Genomic DNA, 21,953 nt, shown 5'->3' with positions numbered 1-21,953 from the left:
TTATCGGTTTCCCACAAAAATTAGTGTTTGTGACAGAAATAATTGACTCATAGAAAAACAAAGGACCGGGCTGCACAAGCAACTTAATAATTGAATCATATTAAGATAAACATACTTAACGACAATGAATATGCCAATAAATCAATAACCTTTAGGTAAATTGGCATTTTATGATGTTTCTAACTGAGACGTTTTGCAAAAAATCACAATAAATCCTACCTGTAAACCAATAAATTATTAATAGATCTAAACTTTTTTATTTGAAAAAAAAGAAAATAAAAAAATAATATTATTTAAAAAAAAAAACAAAAATTAGGGAGATCTGTCCTATAAAGAAGAGGAAGGGAATTTATTATCAATCAGCATTCTTTCTCAACCATTTGTCGTGGGCATATTAATTAACTGTAGGAGAATGAGTAACCCTCTAGCATATTCATATTCACATTCCAACCACATTTGTTTTGAACCACAAGTTATTAGTATTTATTTGACTCTTCTGGTCCTTCAGGAATAGGCTACCCAAATCCAGTCGTTGTATCTGAGTCCACCTTCGGTGCTCCTAAATGCAGCTTTTTTTTTTTATCATCCCCTATAAAACGCATCAGTTTCTTTTTGTCATCATAAGATTCCATCATGGAACTTAGTACTATGCCTTTATTTTTTCCACCTGTAGATCTTTCAAAGTGATGTCAGTACTCAATTTTCTTTTTAAACAGTAAATTATTTTGTAATTATTTTTCTGAAAAATCGTAAATTACTTGCATAGACATATCTCTCTTTTTTTTCTTTTAATGAAAAAAAAGAGGTTTTTGGCATGGATTTATTGGTCTTATGCTACGTGAAGACAATAGGTAATACCACATATATCACACAGCTTTGTTAGGCAATCACTTGAACTGCTCCTCTTTAAATGTTGAAACAAAGACTCCTATCATCAAGTCACATTTCGTGTGATAGACATATCTCTTATTCATATCTTCAATGAATACTAGATAGTATTTTTCTCGCAACTAGCTTGAAAGAAATTTCTTCCAAGCTGAAATGAGTATATCTATGTAATTCTAGTCACATGATATTTAATAGTTATATAAATCATTTAAATAATTTAATACATGTGAATGATCTTATAAATCATGTAACATATTTCTCTTACTATCCTATAATAATTTGCTTAATCAATAACTGGAGTTGGCATGGAACGTCTTCCTTCCCCTTTCAGTAAGGGGAGGTCTTGGGTTCATAAAAGATTTTGGTACCAATTCTATTATATAATTCTAAAATATTTTATCAGATTAATTATAAGTATTTTATACAATTATAAAACATTCTATCCACTTTAATTACCCAAGAGCATCTCCAATAACATCAGCAAACACAAAATACACTCTATTTTAGAGAGTATAACTAGCTACGGTTCATTATTCAAATCATTTTTTACTATTATAATAATTAGATGTTGAATAAAAAAATGTTAGAAAATATGTAGTTGTTAAAAAAGAATAAATAATGAATGAAGAAATAATATTTAAATGAGATAGAGAATAAGATAGAGAATCTATTAAAAAGTGTATTTGAAAAAATTGATAGATAAAGATGAAAGTCACTGTTTATTCTTCCAACAATATAAAAATTTAATGATTCTGCTCAAGATGACCTGACACCTTTCTTCTCAAAAGAAAATTGCCTGACATCTTCACGATATTTTTTTTTTCTTTTCTATTCATTCAATTATTTGTGATCAAAGATACAGAGGTACGATCATATAGAACAGATCCGGTTCAAGTAAGGTCGTTATTCATTCAATTATATATTGGTGCTCTTTTTGGAATTATAAATTTCTGATTGGCCCATCAATTATATATATATTTAAATGCAACTTTCTTAGCAACCATGTGACACTCTCTGATAGCAATGCCTATGGCCCTATGCCCGAAGTCTGTGTTTCTACTGGGAAGTGGGGACTTGGATCTAACTCCCAACTATTTTATTCTCAAAGCTTTGTAAATTACTAGCACCGACATTTTGTCCCTCATAACCATGGCTGCGGTACAAGTTACGGACCATTCTTTATTGCTCCCATCAAAGTAAATAACTAAATATACAAAAAATAAATAAATAAATAAAACACTTTTTATTATAGAATTTATTCCATCAGCATCATATAAAGAAAATGAAAAAAAAAGGGAAAAAATGGTAAAAGAAATGTAATAATACAATTTTAATTGAATTATGTATCAAATACTACGTCATCCGTGAAAAAAGCCACATATGCAAAATCAAAACATATGGAGATACATGAAACACCCGTAGAGATTAAGATATTTTGTTTTTATTTTACTCAGTTTTCTTTAAATATTAAAAATTCACATGTTTTAATATTGTATTGTTTGCATGTTGATAATAAAAAATAGTAAGAATGCCATTGTGGGGTCCGGCCCAAAATAATGGGCTAATCTAACTACATGCCCGTCCGAGAAGCATCCTGTCCGAGGAGAAGTCACAGTTAAAGTATTATTTAAGCCCAATTTCGATAAAAGAAACATGTCCGAGGAGTAACTCCTCCTCGGACATTACGAAGTCCGGGCGAATAGCTCGTCCCAACCATTGCATTTCATCCTCCCATCATATAAAAAGAATAAAACCCAAAATATCTCATGGAAAGCTGCCACCACCACATTAAATGTGCCACAACCACCCTCTTGGCCGCATTAATGAGGAAAAAACCCCTGAACAGTACTACCTTGGCCACTGCAACTCACAAAGGGAGTGATAGGGGTGTCTGATGGGACAGGTGCTCAAGTGGAGGCTTAGATGATCAACAAGTGTAAGGTTCAGATAAGAATGAGAGAGCTATATAATGTAGTGAAGTCCCTCAAAGAAAGGGGACGAAGAAATGTATTCAGAACTGAAGAAATAAAATCTTCTGTTAGATATCCATCTTTGTGTTCTTGTTCCTGCAACAATATTGTCCATGCATCAGACCGGGTAAGCTCACTGAGGCTAAATTCTTTGACCCATCCTCTATAAATATTCATTGTGGGTTGCGCCTTGGGCCAAGGCCTAATCAGTAGGGTTTGGGCTAGGAAAATCGTGCAACTACAGCCATATTTTTAAAATTTCAAAGATTAAATTAAAGCAATTACAGTTTAGTTAGTTAACATTTTCTAGAGTTTCCATGAAAAATATCCAAAATTAAACCAAAATTTCCTAAACTCATCACTGTTCTGATTCTACACAAGTATTAACTTAAACCCCACTTTTACCTACCTTTAAATACATATTGATGCACATCTTTCAAGAAAAAAGATGTCATACCATGAGCATATGAGAAGCCTTATCACTTGAGTTTAAACCAAGAAAATCATTTCCTTGGATTTAACACCTTGAGAGCCCGTCATAATCTTATCCTTTGAGGGTTCTTGATAATTCCTTTCAAAGATTCTATTAATGAGTTTTTCATTCAAATCATAGAGTTTCCTTATCGGATTTCAAGTGGTTGCAAATGAGTTCGTACGTGGAGGAGACTTTGTGAAGAATTCCAAAACTCTTGGGCCATTGTGTTTGGAAGCAAACGGGTTGTTTAAAGAGGTTACCAAAAAAAAAAAAAAAAACCTATTTACAAAAGTTTTGTTAGTCTAGACTCTAGACTATTGTAACTATTTCTTATATAGTGAAATTTCTTATGAGTAAATGTTCGGGTAAGAAAAAAGAGAAAGGATAGTAAAAAAAAGTCTACACACAAACATTTATTATTGGGCTTTGCTTTAGATATAGACTTTCCAAGAGGATATTGTTTTTCTTACCATGTTATGCCTGCACCATCAATTGTGCATTGATATTGAGAAAAAAATACATATAATTACAATAAATTTACAAATATATATTATAATTCATAATTAAATATTTATTATTTCTAAACTTGTACCCTTAAGACCCTCATTAATAAGATATTATCATCTCATGAACTCATGGTTTATGCGCATCTCATTTCTACTCTACTTAATCCAAAAAAACAAATAGAAAAAAGATGTCTCATTTCACTCATTTTTCCCTCTCCAAGAAGTCAAGAACATGTACTAGTTTCAATTTAGCCAATGTTTCATTTATTCAAACATCTTGCCTAGCCAAGTGAGGCCATTCTAGCCTGGCAAACTCTTTATTGGGAAAATGAAACTTTATTTGGTTCATGGTTATTGGTCACATTTACATTTAGATAATAATAATAATTTCAATAATATGCATCAAAGTTGGCTCCAACCCCCACCCCTTTATTTTTGGGTAAGTACAATGGTACATCAAGGTAATCATAACATAGGAAATTCGGAAAACTTTTTTAAAAAACAACTTTGTGAAATATAGAAATTTTTATATATATATATATATATATAATATTCAATCTCAATTTCACAAACCATGACGTAATAAATTACATTAACTGATTGGCAGAACACTGATAAGCTGAATTCTGTAACAAGCAGCAACATCAAAAGCAAAATTGAATGAAAACATGATTTTGTCGTGAGGGAAAAGTTTAGGTAATTTATGGTGATATACCATATGTTTTTCAATTAGATTTGAATATATGGTGATATACCTTATTTTTTTTTGATAATTTTGAATTCTAAACGTCTTAAAAACACCCAAAAAAATATCAACTATTTGAGCTATAAGATTTTTAACATACAGTTGTATCACTTAATAAAGTACAAACAATGTAAATTTTTTATAAAAACAATTAAATACAATGCAACCGTATCCTTCAATTTAATTTAAAAATCTAATCAAGAATATTATTAAGAATCTAAATTATACACTTAGAGGATTGTATCTGAGAAACCAAAACCAATCTTTCAATTTATACCTTGCTTTGGCTTGGACATCAAAGTTCTTGTGATTCCTCGAGACAATTAAAAAGCAGGCAGTAATGCTTATTCAGATTATTAAGTTCAAAAAGCAGGTAGTAAATGCTTATTCAGATTATTTAAGTTTCTTAATGGAGGTTGCGGTTGTTACTTTTCTTGGAATCGGATTTTTACTTGAAAGGATACATGTTCTGAGAACACTTTCGAATACATTGTTTGCTTTGGATACACTTCATTCATAAATTCTACTAAAACAATGGGTAGAATACACCTATATGGTTTAATGCATTTGTATTGATATTCCCAAGTTTTCAATTTTTCAAATTGCTCCATGTGGCGTCCAAATGTCTTAGTTCTTTTTTATTTATTTATTAAAATCGTTAATAAAGTTTAGCTACATGAGATGAAAGTATCAAAGTAACCCCCCCCCCCCCCCACCCCACAAACTCATTCACTCACATATCTTTGTTAAAAGCACATATAAATTCTAAATTGAACTACAAGACTCTTAATATCTAATTAATCACATTTATGTGGTATCTACTTATTCTCTTGCGATTAATTTTTGGGAAATGTAAACAAAATCCCCCATGTGATTTCTCCATTAATCATGGGATTTTATTGAAATTTTGAGTATAATACTTAACCCTGAATAAGGTTGTGTTTTATGTGTAATTTGTTATTGTGTTACACACACGCTTAACCCTCATGGGGTTTTTTAAGTATAACACATAACCCCATGTGTAATTGATGTATATGAAATGAAAATTTAAATATTCAAATAAAACAAAACCCCATAGGAGTTTTGTGTATTTTTTTCCCTTATTTTTTTTAATGAGTATAAAGGGAAATGGAGGAAAATAGTTGGATAACTAGAACAATTGAATATCATATTGGCAAATGATTAAAAAAAGAATTTGAAAACCCACTAGATGTTAATAGAAGTAGAACTACATCAAACAACAAGAAGGTCATTCATATTTAAAGCTTTTTGCTTAATAGAATAAATAGAAATAACAACCATAGTTGTAGTTTGTTAAGATTGATGTATATCATGCGTTCAAAAAAAAAAAGATTGATGTATATCATAAAAATGACATCAATCATAAATAATTTATTTAAAAGTTATATTGCTTTAATAAAAAATTTTATCTTTACAAATTGTGAAAATATGTCAATTTTTTTGTTTTTGTTTTTAACATTGCTCAAAAGAATTTCCTCACAGTCAAGGGTCCACGATTAGGGGCCTGTTTGGTAGAAGAGTTTGAGTAATGTTGTTTGTATTTTTTTAAAATACGTGTGGGTGAAAAAATATATAGAAATATATGTAATATTATTTAAAACCTGAAAATATGTGTTTAAGATGATTTAACAAACAGGGCCTAAATTTTCAGATTTTTGTGGGTCTATTTGTGAGACATGGAAGATACATCATATTCGTTTATTTATTTTTTTGGCTGACTGTATAGGACCGTTTTGTCCCAAGGCTACGATTGAAATCTTAATAATATTTTTGTTAGGAAATGGGCCGACATCAAGGAAGGAGCTGTTAAGACGAAAAGATATAACGGCGATATCTCTCCGCATTATAACCTTTTTCTGCAATGAAGTTATTAGCCATAAATTTCCATAAAACTTTATGAGGCGCCCACTAACATTCTCGAGGCGATAAATAATAAATATCGCCTCAATAAAGCTTTTTAATCGTAAATACCAACGGCCGACGCAGTTTCTACTTTTATAATGTTTACGCATTGTCAAGTCGTCGTCGTCGTCGTTTTTTTTTTTTTTTTTTTTTTTTTTTTTTTTTGGATATGAGTCAAGTCGTTGTTAATAGATTCGGTGCAATTCTATAGAACAAAGCTGCAAAGTTTTATAAAAAAAAAAAAAGAGGCTGCTAAAGCCTAAAGGTACGCTTTCATTGGCTGATGTAAATATGCACACAAAATAATAATATTAATAATAATAAACCCTAAATAAATTTCATACAATTAAACTTAGGGTAAAATTATGACATACCAATAAGAGCATTTACAATAAATAAGGCATAATAGCAAAAAACTCATATAAATATAAGGGCAAGACTTAGGTACAATACTTAGATATTGTTTCTTAAGTTCTCCTTTTACGATTCTACTATGTGGATTTTTCTTCTTGGGATGAAAATGTATTTTTTAGTTAAGTAGTCATATAACTGAATCTTAAAATGAGAATCTAAGAAACAACACCTAAAGGTACGCTTTCATTGGCTAAAGGTACGCTTTCATTGGCTGATGTAAATATGCACACAAAATAATAATAAACCCTAAATAAATTTCATACAATTAAACTTAGGGTAAAATTATGACATACCAATAAGAGCATTTACAATAAATAAGGCATAATAGCAAAAAACTCATATAAATATAAGGGCAAGATTTAGGTACAATACTTAGGTGTTGTTTCTTAAGTTCTCCTTTTATGATTCTGCTATGTGGATTTTTTTTCTTGGGATGAAAATGTATTTTTTAGTTAAGTAGTCATATATCTGAATCTTAAAATGGGAATCTAAGAAACAACATCTAATGTACTATACCTAAGTTTTGTCCTAAATATAAATATAAGCATTCACATAAGTTACCATGTTCTTTGCAATGCTTATATAAATATAAGCTAAGGATCTTATAGTTGAATTGGCATCTCTAGATCTCCCTCCATACATAAAGTGCTTCAAATTCAGGTAGAAAATGGTACGAATTGATCACTATTAGCAATTAATCTCACATCAATACCACCATGGGGTGTAGCTTGGTGGTAGGAGTTTTCATATGATTCTTGGCAAGAGTTAAGCAATTCAAGCAGTAATACTTCAATTAATGTATTGTGCCTATGATGATACATAATATATTACAATATTACATGTTGTCGTCAGATGGCGTGAGGTCAACGAGTTCACATCGAAAAACCCCTTTTTATTTAGCTTAAAAAAATCACATCAATAAATCTTATTTTGGACTTGAAATTACTATAGTTATTGCAATATTTTTGAATAGCTTTTGAGATGATAGTTATTTTAAGATGTGTTGTATTTATTGGTATTTTTTTTTTTTTGGATATATCAATAGTTAGAGATCAGGGATTTGAATACGAAATGTTTCAATTGGAAGTATGAAAATGTTTTATTTAAGTTATAAGACACTTGGCTGTTATTATGTAATTATTAATAGATATTTGTTATGATTGTGTTTATAAATGAAACTATATATTCATTTTAAAAAAATGTGATGTATCAATTTTTTTAATAAAGGGTTGAAATATATAGAATAAAATTCAAATTCAAATTCAATTAAGAAATAATTATTAAAATAAGGACTAGAAAAGTTGTGATATCTCAAAATTTTATGTAGTACAGTAAAATATGAGGTAAAAAAAAAAAAAAAAAAAGACTTTGTGGATTTTATACGTATTATAAATTATAGATTATAGATAAATTAAAATGATTAAAAAATGACCATATAGCGTATATATTATGGGGATGCAATACGATACGAGTAAAGTCAACACCTGGTACATGTCATTAAATCCTATTATTACGCCACTTTTATCAGTAAGGTTTGAAGAAACGACTAACGAGTATAGCACTATAGCCTCACAAAAAGTTACCCAAAGATTGATTAGCTTAAATATTAGTACCAAATTACCAATCATCTCCCTAGAACCAAGAAACACGTCGGTAGATACAATAGCTATCTTACATTAAGAACAATAGTTCATCAAAAAGTGATTAGCAAAAAAAAAAAAAAAAAAAAAAAAATAGTTCATCAAAAAGTTTATAAAAAAATAGAAAATATTTAGGAAAACAACCAATAATAAAAGGGAAATATAAACTAATACTCTGAGGGTATTGGTTTAAAAACTAATTTTAGAAATATTTTGTGAGAAAATGATAAAATAATTAATTTTCTTGACAGTTTTTTATAAATAATGTGGGGCCCAATAATTCATGGATCAGGCCCATTTGCCCTTAGAGAGTCCAAAGGCCCGAGCCGAGGAGAACTGTGGTCCAAGCTCTACAATATAGAGCACAAAACAATTTTGGGAGGCAGCCGAGAACAGTTCAGTCCTCGGCAGATCCTGAATCCCACCGGAATAAAGGGGTAAAATTGGTATAGAGACGAATTTGTAAGGAGATCCAAAATATCTTGGGGAAGTTATCCTTACTACCTTTCCAGATAAGACCCAACACCTGACAGAGCCGTACTCTGCAGCCTTATCAACCATCCCCAACAATTCTGGGATTAGATTGATGGGACAAATATCAGTCTTGTAAAGATTGACCCTACACGTGGACGAAGGACAATTAACGTAGACGAGTATAAAAGAAGAAAGTAAGTAAATCTAGTGGGGGATCCATCCCACCTCCGAAAAAGAAAGACTACATGGGGGAGAACCTCTCAACAACACCGGACCTCACTGAAGAAAGTCCGTCGTTGGGTAACCGGGATAAGGCCTCAATGGTCCTCGGATCAGTTCCGAGGAGTCCCATCCCATAGGGTGCGATACCTTAGGGCTTAAATGTTCAAGCCCAACTCCTTTTCCTATAGGAATCCCTCCAAAATCAGGATCGGAACATCGCCCCGCGACCAAACCCAAGCTTTTCAAGCCTACTCTATACAAATCATATTGTGAGGGATCTTTCGTGTGTGAGCCCAAAAATGTTAATGAGCCGCAAAGGAATCGTGTCCCTACAAATAATATTAAAACTTTCTTAATATGATTTATTAAAAATTGCTCTAAAAACACCTTTTAACATGACTTTCAGTAAAATGCTATATATATATATATATATATATATAAAAAGACAGGAAAGTGTCAATCAAGGTACAGATTTAGTTTATTAGAAAATAACTTTTCCGGATTTAGTTTATTAAAAAAAAAAAAAACTATTCAACTGAGAAAGGGTATGGGTGAAACTGAAACAACACTGGTGTCCTGATCATCTTTCTTGCATGTATCTAGTTGCCCACATTAACTATGCAATAATATTATTTATCACAATACATTAATGGCATAATTAATTTTTAATAAAATTTTGTTATCATAGAATCAAAGATACGTGATCCTCCAATTACATTTCACCGACTTCAGTTAAGATGACTCGTAACATTTCCATTAAAATATATGGTATGTAACATGTATTTTGAGACCTAGCCATGATGTAGGTCAAGGAATATTAATGATTATAATAATTAAATATATATGAATCAGTAATTGGTTTTGTATCCGACATGTGGATTATATTAAATTATATTATCAGTCTTATTTTTCTAAAATATTTCCATTCCCATGTATACCTTAGAAGTTAGAACAAGGAACCATGGGTTTGTACGGCTAAGATCTGTCCACAATAGCGGCCTTGAAAAATCAAAAGTCTCTAAACTTTGTGTTACGTATTTGAAATAAAGTGAAATAATAATGATAATAATATAAGAGAAATTCGTTACATATTTGAAGTAAAGTGAAATAGTAATAATAAGGGAAAGGTGAACAAATGCACTTAACACAATAGTTAACAACTTATTTAAAAATAATAATATTATAATTATAAATTATTTTATAATATTTTTAAAAAATAATAACTTTTTACTAAATTTTATATATATTTATTATTATTATTTATTTATTTATTAATGAACATTCATGCATAATTTGTAAAAAAATAGTTTATGGTTATAGTATTTTTATAAAAAAATACTTAGGAAAAAAAAATCACTGAGTTGAGTGGTTTTTCACTTTTTTGACAAAAGACTCATTCTTGGTCTTCAGCCTCGGTTGGTCCACAATGTACTGTATGAGGAATCTAAAAACTGCCCGATAAATATCTGACTTCTGCCCGAGACTGACACGGTCAGCTACACGCTCTCTCTCTCTCTCTTCTGTCTCTGAAAGACTTGCTTGCTCTAATAAAAGAGTCTGAACTCTGAAGCCTCTTCCTTATGACTTATGAGTGTAGTACTACTTTAAGAAACATGAACTACACACATCATATATAGAGATTTAAAGAGGCCACCTTTGTAACAAGGTGGCGCATGTGTAGAGGTGGAGCGCCACGCCGTAAAGCCTGGCTGAAGTGCGCTCACTTCTTCTTCTTCTTCAAAGATCAGAGAGAGTGAAAGAGAGAGAGACATGGGTCAAGGACTGAGTTGTGGAACCAACCATGAACAAGGGCTCTTTAGAGCAGTACAGTTAGGGGAGTTTGAGACTGTGGAGGCTGTGCTGGAGAGAGAACCAGCACTATTGCACCACACCACTGTGTATGATCGTCACTCTGCGCTTCATATTGCTGCTGCCAATGGCCAGATCAAGGTGGGTTCTTTTTCATTTCACTAGTTTTTCTGATTTTCTCTGACATTTTTGGTGGAATTTGATTGCTGGGTCTTTCTTGGTTTTGTGCTTTCTTATGTTGAAATTCATTGCTTTTCTATACATTCTTTTTGTTCTTTTTTATTGACGCGTGTTTCGGGGTTTTGTGCATTTTGTAGATTCTATCCATGCTTTTGGATCGATCTGTAAGGCCAGACGTGTTGAATCGTCAGAAGCAGGTAACATTTTATTTTCTATGCTTGTTGTTCGATTTGAATGTGATGCCTTTTTTGGTTCAAAATGTTTGATCTTGTGGTTGATTTGGAATGGTTCAGACTCCGCTAATGTTAGCTGCAATGCACGGCAAGATCTCCTGCGTAAAAAGGCTCCTTGAAGCTGGAGCTAATGTATGTAAAAGTCCCATTTAAATCTAAATTCAGATTTACTGATATTGGTTTGATCTGAGAATTAAAATATTGATGTGGTTAATCTTTTTATCAGATTTTGATGTTTGATTCCCTTCACGGAAGAACCTGCCTGCACTATGCTGCTTACTATGGCCATGATGATTGTCTTGAAGCGATTCTTTCTGCGGCTCAGTCTAGTACAGTTGCTGCTTCTTGGTTAGTTCTTTTCTCTGAATTGATTCGGTGTTCTCTCTAGATTAATTTGACTTATGAATTTTGGCTAATGCTATTTATGGTGTTTTAATTACAGGGGGTTTGTGCGGTTTGTGAATATTAGAGATGGTAGGGGAGCAACACCCCTGCACTTGGCAGCCCGTCAAAGACGGCCTGAATGTGTACATATTCTGTTAGACAAAGGAGCCCTTGTGTGTGCTTCAACCGGTGGATATGGGTAATGATTCTAGCGAATTTCAACCATGTTGATTCACGATATTCGTTTGTTTTCTGGATTGATATATTGCTATTTGCAGCTTCCCTGGAAGCACTCCTCTTCATCTGGCTGCCAGAGGGGGATCTCTTGATTGCATCCGTGAATTGTTGGCTTGGGGTGCAGATCGGCTTCAAAGAGATGCATCTGGGTATGATTTAATTCTTTTATTAATTGAAACCAAAACGCAATTAGATTTTCAATTGTATTTCCTGAAAGCTGAATAAAATGCATAGATTCCCAGTTTCAGTTAAATTTGACATCTCTTTTGATTGAATAATAAAATCATCTGCAAATTTAGCATTGTAAGTTGAGGAACACTAAGCAATTCCCATCAATGAGATAATTAAAATTTGAAATGAAAGTTTTTAATCCTTCAATTGATAATATATAGAATTTTGAGTAGCCCATTCTGTTGAATTCATACCAGCAAACGTTGTTTCTGTCCCAGCAGATCCAGAATTTCCTTGGGAAAACTTTAGATTACTAGTCTATCTTTTACTTATCAAAAAAAAAAGATTACTAGTCTATCTTTGGGTTGTTTTGTAAAATTTGTACTTGTTACATTTTCCTTAAACTTGATTTTGGATCGCAGTATTGACAACTGAACTCTTTTTTGCCATGTATATGCAGGAGAATACCATACATGGTTGCTCTGAAGCACAAGCATGGAGCTTGTGCAGCGTTGCTAAACCCTTCATCAGCAGAGCCTCTTGTCTGGCCATCACCTTTGAAGTTCATCAGTGAGCTTAATCAGGAGGCAAAAGCTTTGTTAGAACAGGCCTTAATGGAGGCAAACAAGGAGAGGGAGAAGAACATCTTAAAGGGAACTGTGTATTCCCTTCCTTCTCCATCCAATTCTGATGTTGGGTTAGAGGACAGCATCTCTGAGGTATTTTGTTCCCCGCCATTCACTTTGATATTTTTCATTATTGAATAAGAATATGCAGATTTTGAATTTCTAAAGAAGCTGTAAATTTCAATTAGAGACAACGTAAAGATTTAATTGAGCTTTTCAAAACCATAATTTTTCTGAAGCCTAACTTTGAAGATGCAGCTCAATCTACTAAACTAACCATTTATGCTAGTTTTATTGGGGGTTAAATCTATAAATCCTTTTAAAAGAATCAGAGTTGGCCACTCAGCTATTTTGTCTTGCTTGATATGCACTACTTGGCATCGATCTCCCAATTTTTAGTTGTTCAATCTCAATTTGGCAGCTTACTTGCATCTCTAACATTGTTTATACATTTGCATTTGAGAAAGATTTAATATCTTGGTCTTAAACCAAATTATGATCCTGAACTTAGTCATAAAGGCAATCAATTTCCAAAACTTTGTCTAAGGTATTTTTTTTTAGGTTACTAAGAATGTTTGAGGCAGAATCTTCCAAATATATATATATTGGAAAATCTTAAAATTCTTTCAATTTTAGACCTTGTCCCAATTATTAGCTGGTTAGCTGCTTCCAATTTACATTCGTTAGGACCATGTCTTCCGTTATTATGTGAAGTACTAATCATATGAACGCATTAAGAGAAAATTCACAGATTGTTGCAAAAATGGAACTAATGTATTCATTGGGATGATTGTTCTGCAGGTCAGTGATACTGAGCTATGCTGCATATGCTTTGAGCAGGTGTGCACGATTGAAGTCCAGGATTGCGGCCACCAAATGTGTGCACAATGCACATTAGCCCTCTGCTGCCACAACAAGCCCAACCCAAACACAGCATGCTTAACACCACCAGTTTGCCCATTTTGCCGAAGCACCATTGGCAGACTGGCAGTTGCAAAGATGAAAAATTATGATGACACCGATCACGACATTGGTGACTTCAGTTCTTCCAAGTTAAGAAAGTCAAGGAAATCCCGGAACTTCAGCGAGGGAAGCAGCAGCTTCAAGGGCTTATCTTCTGCGGTGGGTACATTTGGAAAGATGGGTGGGCGCAGCTCTGGAAGGATTGCAGCTGAAAATGAGTGGGTTGATAAGACTTGACAGTTGGTGGCATTTGGTAATCAAGACTTCATATGGTGATCAAAGGATTCACTCTTTCTAATAGTAAAAAGGAAGACCAAAATTCAAGAGAAAGCCATCATGCTGGACCCATTGGTATGTATAGATAGAAATCGATCTGTTAAATAGATTTGGGAAATAAGCAAAGAAGTGAGTTGCAGTTTGGGTTGGTAAGCTTGGTAGTTGGGGGTCATGTTGTAATATTTCTTTACTTGAGACTGAAGAAGTATTGATATTTTTGAGGGTCCTGGTCCTCTTGGATACCTGAATTGGTTAAAAAAAAAAAAAAAAAAAATTCTTTTTCTTATTCAAATCAAAATTCAACATTCTTCAGTGGCTGCTCTACTTGTATAGTTGTGGACTGCTACAGTAGTCTTGGAAACAGTCAAGATATGAATTGGGCTTTGACCCCTCTTAGCTCTCTTTCCTTTGAAAGTGAGACTCTTAAATTGAGATGTAATAACTTTTAGTTTCTATATTTTATTTGGTTGTGGAAACTGAAGAATAAAAAAATACAAATAGAGAAATGCCTTGTTTGGCTGTTGGTTGTCATGTGATCATGTATAGTCTCAAGTCCATGTATAATCTTCTAAAATAGATAAAAGTACAAATTTTACACATTTTGAACAAAAAAACACTCACATCAATGGGTGTAAAAATGTGTAAAATTATGTAAACATTTCCATGAGCTACAATAATCATATATATTTACACGGTTACTGTAGTTTGTTTATAATTATTTTATTAATTTTTTTTCTCTCGTCTTTGTTGGTCTCCGTTTTTCTCATTTTTTCTCTCTTGTCTCTCCTTTTTTCCTTCTCTCTCACTCCTCATTCACTCTCTGCTTCAATAGGTCTGATCAACCTCTTCGTTGGCCTCTTCTTTTCAACCTGCTTCAATGGGTCTGATCAACATTTTCTTGTCTCATTCACTCTTTGTTGGTCCTTTTTGTCGGCGTCGATTTCGGCTTGAATGGGTCTAATCAACCTTCACTCCGATCAACCTTGGGTTTTTGCTTGAATGGGTCTAGGTTTTGGCTTGATTTGGGTTTCAACTGCAGCTGGGTTTCGGTTCTGATCAACCATGAGAATGAAAAATGAAAAAATCACAAAGCTTGGGTCTGAGAGATCTAGGTTTCGGCTTGATGGTGGTTGGGTTTGAGAGAGAGAGAGAGAGAGAGAATATATATAAAAGAATGAATATTTTATTGAATAAATGTGTAGAATAGATAAACTGATGTAGGTGTTTTGTAAAAGTGGACGTGTAAAATAGAAAAAGTAAGTTTTTTCTTGTAAAATAGACAAAAAATTTGAACGAACTAATGTAGTTGCTCTTAGCTCTCTTTCCTTTGAAAGTGAGACTCTTAAATTGAGATGTAATAACTTTTAGTTTCTATATTTTATTTGGTTGTGGAAACTGAAGTATAAAAAAAATACAAATAGAGAAATGCCTTGTTTGGCTGTTGGTTGTCATGTGATCATGTCTCCATGGGTTAAATAATTTGAGCACTCTCACATGACCCCTATAATATAATCCAGACAAGTCAGACTGAACACCCAGGTGGGGCCTTACTGTGGGACCCAAATGAGCATGATCTAATAGGATGTTGACACGTGCAGAGGGGATATTGGGCTTTATGAGTGTGTTAAAAGCCATAAAATATGCAGGCCCACCTAACTTTGTGTGGGGGTTCAATTTTGGTTGGCCTTTTGCTTTTGGATTAATAATTTTGGACGCATACCAAGTACCAACCATGTTTGTGTTGAAGAGGCATCTAGAATAGAAATTGATGCTTGCTGATGCATGTCTTCATGCGCATGGGTATGCCCAATATAATGGCTCTTATATTTGGCTTAGGACTTATCTCTCTCTCTCTCTCTCTCTCTCTCTGAGCTCTTGATGTAGACACTTTGTTGACCTGTTCTTTGAGTTCAGTCATGGTTGGTACTAGTAGTGGATCTTTATCATGTGTCCACTAATTGACACCATCGTGTACGATTAAGATTCTAGACGCGTGGGTGATTTGGGATCCCAAGTCCAACACCTAAAACGAATAGAAAAATAATACAGTTACTACAATTTTTGCAACAAAACTTAAATAAATTTGTAGTATTTTTAAATGTTATTTAGTAAGATTTATAGTATTTTTAACATTACTTGAATAAACAATAAGCATTTATTTGGTCTTCTCATGCACGTTGGCCAAAAAAGGGGAAACTTGCCTATAGAGCACTTATGTTCACGTCACATTAGAAGGGACAATATCTAACATAATTCGAATAGCCGAAAAAAAGGAAAAACATGGTTATAGGGCATTTATGTTCACATCACATTAGGAGTGACAATATCTAACATACTTCGGACAAAACATGATATTCTGCAGGTTAGTATTTAAGATAAATAAGTTTGTATCAAAACTAGTTGACTTGCTTTGAGTTGATTAATAAGTGAGTCAATTCCATGTTCACCTTTTAAACTTGCAATTAATTTGAAATTCCTTGATTCATATACATGAATGTCATTTTTATTTAATAAAAATTAAATTTAAATATAAAATCAAGTAATTAAAAAATCAATAATGGTATTGATAAATTCTTCATTTTGATTCATTTATTTAATTAGTTGAAATGAGTCATGTCTATGTTAACCTAATACACATTTATTGAAACCAATTCAAAGTGGTCTGTTTGTGTCAAGTGTCAACCTAACAAGGCCAATATATTAAGCACGCTATGTGGGTCATGCTATATTAACCTACTTAATAAATAGGTTGTGTTAGTATAGACACGATTGATGATGCAAAAAATTGTCAGTTGAACTCCTCGTCAATAAAGATAGATGAAGGTGTTGGCTTCATCCAGAGACGAACCTTTTGGTGTTGTTCTTCTCCGGCTTTATAACTTTTGGTGTTATTCTTCTTTGGCTTTATAGTTGATGATGCAGAAAATTGTCAATTGAACTACTTGTCAATATAGATGGATGAAGGCATTGGATTGGTCCAGAGACAAACCTACAATAAGATATGGAATAAAGAAAAAGAAATACACCAATGTGGTGTGTGCTAAAGGGCCTCCGATGATTAAGTTAGAATGAAATTCAATTAAAGTATATCACAAAAGAATTCAACTCGAGAATAGTTTTTGGGATCAGAATTATCTACCTCTGGCACTTTGGTTTGTGTGGGTTTTTATAGCCCTTGTCTTTATTCTCTAAAGGAATATCTGCATTTATGGGATATGGAGCCGTTGGTATTTATGGCTAGCTTTTATGGCTACGTCAGTCATTGATCTCCATAGGCTACGCCTTACATTGAATAGCATTTAATTTGTTTGTCAAGAGATGGACAATCTTGATATATTAACACTCATCAATAATGAATGTGGAGGCGTTATAAACTTCAATGGTCTTTTGCCCGTTGGTCCGTCAGTTACGGTTTTACCCGTCTGGGGGTGTTAACTATTACTCATTTCATTTATGGGGAACTCATTTAATGTGTGCTGTAGTCGTTCATCATATGGACGATGCTGACTTGATGGATGATGCTGGCTTGATAGACGATGCTAAATTTCTCTTTTTTTTGCTATATGATGGACGATGGTGATTTTTCTCATCTTCAATAATTATTAAATAGATCTCTTCAAACCCTTGCCTCGACATAACACGAAGACAATCTGCTAAGTAAAACAAAACTATAATTATATATTTTTTAAAATAAAAGTTGTGTATAAATAAATAAATAAAATGTCCCCAAAAAAAAAAAAAGTTGAAGCAAACGTGCACCCATCTGACCATCTCCCACCCCAAGTTAAAAACGGGAAAAGACAAAGATTGGCCATTAAAATCTAATTTATAGGAGAAAGAAAAAAAGAATTCGAAATCGATGATCTAGGATGATGTCTGATTTGGTTTGCTTGTAAGCTTGTTCCTGATGAATGGATTATAGCAATCGCTGTTTTGGTGACGAGTATCTTGTGCTTTTGTTGGGGTTACGTACATACTTTGAAGTATCAAAAAGTTATTCCAAATCTTATCTCAATGTATAAATTAAGCTTATGAGGACTCAAATTGAATTGAAATCGTATTAATTTGCTCGTGCAATAATATTGATAAAAAAAAAGAAGGGACACGTCAAGATTTGAATGAATTTTTTCAGCATTGCTCTTGACGTATTTGTAGTTTTGTACCACTCAGGCACTCAATTGTTATTCATAAAGTTTGTTTTTTAGCAAATGTCAATGCAATGTGACAAGAACTGAAATATATATTTAAGCAAAGAAAAAAAAATATCCGTACGTTACAATTTCTTTTCAGCTAACTAAGATTTTGATTCCTAAACAAAATATTAAAAATATTAATTTCATCCCTAAATTACTGATTATTTCAATCTAGTCTTTAATATTCAAAAGTAAAACATATATTCTTATAATGTTTACATAACATGTTAGTCACGTGTTGATCTCACAAAAATCAGAATATAGACTCTGATTTTAGGCCAACATTTCAAAGAAATTTATTATTAAAAAAAAAAAAAAAAACTGTCACATTAATAATTGTAATTCGCAGTTTCACACTATGACAATAAGGTATTGTAATTGTTGATTGTTCTACAATCCTTCGATTGATTGTTCACATTAGATTTCAGGTTCTTTATTGCACTCCCTAGTCCCTAATAAGGTTCTTTTCACATTTTCCTCTCGGTACTTGTATTATAGTATAATATTGACTCATTTTAAAATATTAATGATTAAATTTAGATAATCAATACCTTAAGAATGAACTAAAATCAAACAGGTAGTTTAGGGTTCAAAATTAAAATTTGATCTTACTTTTTCTTTACACAAACGTTGCGATCTATTTTACTTAATAAAGCGTGTAGCTCTTTTCTTGCAAATTGTCTCATTTTTAATCAATTTCTTACTCGTATCGTAGTGACCTAGTGGGTCAATGATCATTACAGTTATGTTTTATATATTGCATTATATAATGAATTTGACAAGAAAATATCTACAAGAATGGGTCATTTTCATTGGGCTTTATTTCCAAAAAAAAAAAAGAAAAGAAAAGAAAAGAAAAAATATAGAATCTTGCATGGTTATTCCAATTTGATTCCAAATCAAAACTGTTGGAGATTCACATGAATCTGAGTACGTGTTCTATACGGCAAGCGAGATGGGAGCCGCCTATCAATTCTTCACAGGTATCAATCTTCTTCTTTAGAGGTTGTTGAATTGACGCGAAGTAATGATTCTTTTTATTAAGCAATTTCATCACCTATCATTATTAATAAATTAAGTTTGTTTTTTTATTAAATTCTTAGACAGTCCTACAAGTTTTGATTATTCGAAACTTGCGTCACTTTCCTTTCATAATTTAATTTTAAAATTATAATCAATAATTAATCTTTTCTCCACTACCGCATATCTTTAGTGCGATAATCATTCTACAAGTATAAGTGCTTGTGAGGTGTGAGGGACAAGGACCAGGGTTCAAGTCTCTAGGAAGGAGTTTCACACACATATACACTTAGATTAGGCTAAACTAGAATTCTATCTTGTATTAAAAAAAAAAAAAAAATTCTTCCCTCCAGCCAAAGCTCAAAACTATATCGTGCATGTCATGGTAATGCCGACATAGCTCTCTTGTGGCCAAACGGTTTAAAAAGGAAAATTTGTACTTTTGCCTCCATATTTTATGTCATTTATTTTTTAAATTATTGCTTATGTCAAATTTTATGTGATTTAGAATTTATGTGGACCAATTTATTATACCATATTTTGGTCCCCACGAGCAGAAATTTTTAGCTTCGCCACAGTTCTTAGTTGTTGAAGGGTTTTTATCCTTGAGACATAGAAATGACTTGAAGTTAGAGGGGGCGGCTTTGCAATTGACTGTACGCAACAACTCCTACCTCCAACTATGCTACTGCTTAGCCATTAAAGGTTTTTTTTCTTTTGGTGTGTGTGAGTGTCTTTGATGCATGCGTCTATGACTAGGAAAAAACAAAATTATTTTATTTAAATTTTTTTAAAGGGATGAGTTGTTTATTTTGGGTAAAATTGGTTGATTAGGTCTAATTTTTTGGACAAAACTTAAATACAACAGTACCTTAGGTTCCCCTTTTATTCTACTATGTGGCCACTTAACTAAATAATACACTTCCATCTCATGAGAAAAAAGTCATATGGCAGAATTTTAAGAGAATAACCTAAAAAACAGCACGTAATTACTATATCTAAATCTTGCCCTAATTTTTTTAGCTTTGCTATTAGTAATTTTTGTTGTTGGCCTAATTTTTTTGGGCTCGTATAATTCGTTTTAGATTTTAGATCTATCATCTATACGGACTTTAGAAGAGGAGAAAGGCTAAGGGTGTGTTTGGATAGAACTTATTTTGCTGAAACTGAAAACTGAAAACTGAAAACACTGTAGCAAAATAATTTTTAAATGTGTGAATAGTGCTGTGGGATCCATTTTTAATGAAAAAATTGATAAAAAATGAAATTTGTGGGTCCGTGAACAGTGCACATGTGCACTGTTCACTGAGAAAGTCAACATTTGCGGTTACTGTTCAATGAACAGTAACCGAAATACTCAAAAACGCGTGAAAACCAAAAAAAAAAAAAAAAAAAAAGAGCAAAAACGCAAAGTAGAAAACGCAAAGTAGAAAACGTTGAATACAAACACACACTAAAACTACAATTTTTTTATTTTTTTTTTATTTTTATATAAATGGTTCATGTGGTAAATGGTTATTGGTAAGTAAAAAAGTGATGTAACTGGTAAGCTCAGATGTGAATGAATAAGAATTTGCTTACCTCAACAATTTGTAAAAATGTAATAAAAAAAAAAGTATGTAGTTAGTATTACTCTTAAAAGAATTAATGATATTGTTAAAAGGGACAAGGTGTAATTTTATAGAAAATTTTTTCTCTAAAAATTAATTCGTGTATATATATACACGCTAGTTTTTTTTTTTTTTTATAAATAATTTTGGGGCCCCCCAAAGTCCAAAAATGCCTCCATCCCTGAATGATCCTTAATAGTCACAGCCACAACAAGGCAAAAGCTAGGGCTGTCCATCAGGAACCGAAAACCGACCCACCCGTTCAAACCGTCCGGACCGACTCGAAAACCGGCCGATCCGACGCCGGTGACGGTCGGCGGCGGGTCTTTGCCACGAAGAACCGATTCAGGCGGATCGGATGACGGGTTTTCTTCTCCAAAACTCGATGAACCCGATCCGACCGCCGAATCCCGTGAAAGAAGACCGAATCTACCTAGAACCACTCAGATCCGGTGAAGATTTGGTAGTTTTTGGTTAGATCCGGCGATTTGATGGAAGTTTTCGCTCAAATCTGGGCTTGAGGTGGTGTTTTTGGCTTTGATCCCGTGGTTGTCACACAAATCCGAAGAAAAATCAACAGATTCGGCGAAGATCCAGTGAAGAACGGCGAAGATCCGTGAAGAACGGCGAAGATCCGGCGATGAGATGGAAGTTTTCATTCAAATCTGAGCTTGAGGTGGTCTTTCCTGCTTCGATCCCGTGGTTGTCGCACAGATCCGGCGAAGATCCGGAGAAGATTCGGCGAGATCCGGCGAATATTTGGCGATTTCCGACGAAGATTCGGCGAAGATCTGGAGGGTAAAACTCACTCCGACTTCGACCGACCCGACCGTTGTGCACCGGATCCCGATCCGACTCGACCCGAGGTTGCCGGCGGTCGGCGGCGGGTCGTTCAACGTCCCACCCGATGTGAGCGGGTCGGTTCCGGGTTGGGCACAAACCCGACCCGGACCGACCCGTGGACACCCCTAGCAAAAGCTACCAAATTTTTATA

At 33.2% G+C, this 21,953-nt stretch overlaps 1 protein-coding gene across 1 annotated transcript; it reads left to right on the top strand.

Annotated features, from left to right (window-relative positions):
- The first annotated feature begins 10,726 nt into the window (after positions 1-10,726).
- LOC115987073 (putative E3 ubiquitin-protein ligase XBAT31) lies at positions 10,727-14,667 on the top strand. The gene is made up of 8 exons (XM_031110525.1): positions 10,727-11,207; positions 11,384-11,443; positions 11,540-11,611; positions 11,706-11,827; positions 11,922-12,062; positions 12,142-12,249; positions 12,732-12,990; positions 13,699-14,667. Exons 1-8 carry the CDS (start codon positions 11,028-11,030, stop codon positions 14,095-14,097), a joined length of 1,341 nt encoding a protein of 446 aa, XP_030966385.1. The 5' UTR covers positions 10,727-11,027; the 3' UTR covers positions 14,098-14,667.
- The last annotated feature ends 7,286 nt before the right edge of the window (positions 14,668-21,953 follow it).

This window comes from Quercus lobata, chromosome 1 (genome assembly GCF_001633185.2).
Source record: "Quercus lobata isolate SW786 chromosome 1, ValleyOak3.0 Primary Assembly, whole genome shotgun sequence".
NCBI classification, from domain to species: Eukaryota; Viridiplantae; Streptophyta; class Magnoliopsida; order Fagales; family Fagaceae; genus Quercus; species Quercus lobata.
Note: the sequence above shows the minus strand (reverse complement) of the source record. Positions and strands in the feature narration are given on the sequence as shown.

Bases quoted from the DNA above. Each gene is read 5' to 3' on its own strand.
- LOC115987073 (XM_031110525.1), top strand. From the start codon at position 11,028: ATGGGTCAAGGACTGAGTTGTGGAACCAACCATGAACAAGGGCTCTTT. The intron at 11,828-11,921 runs GTTAGTTCTTTT...TTTTAATTACAG, and splicing joins AGTACAGTTGCTGCTTCTTG to GGGGTTTGTGCGGTTTGTGA. The intron at 12,991-13,698 runs GTATTTTGTTCC...ATTGTTCTGCAG, and splicing joins TAGAGGACAGCATCTCTGAG to GTCAGTGATACTGAGCTATG.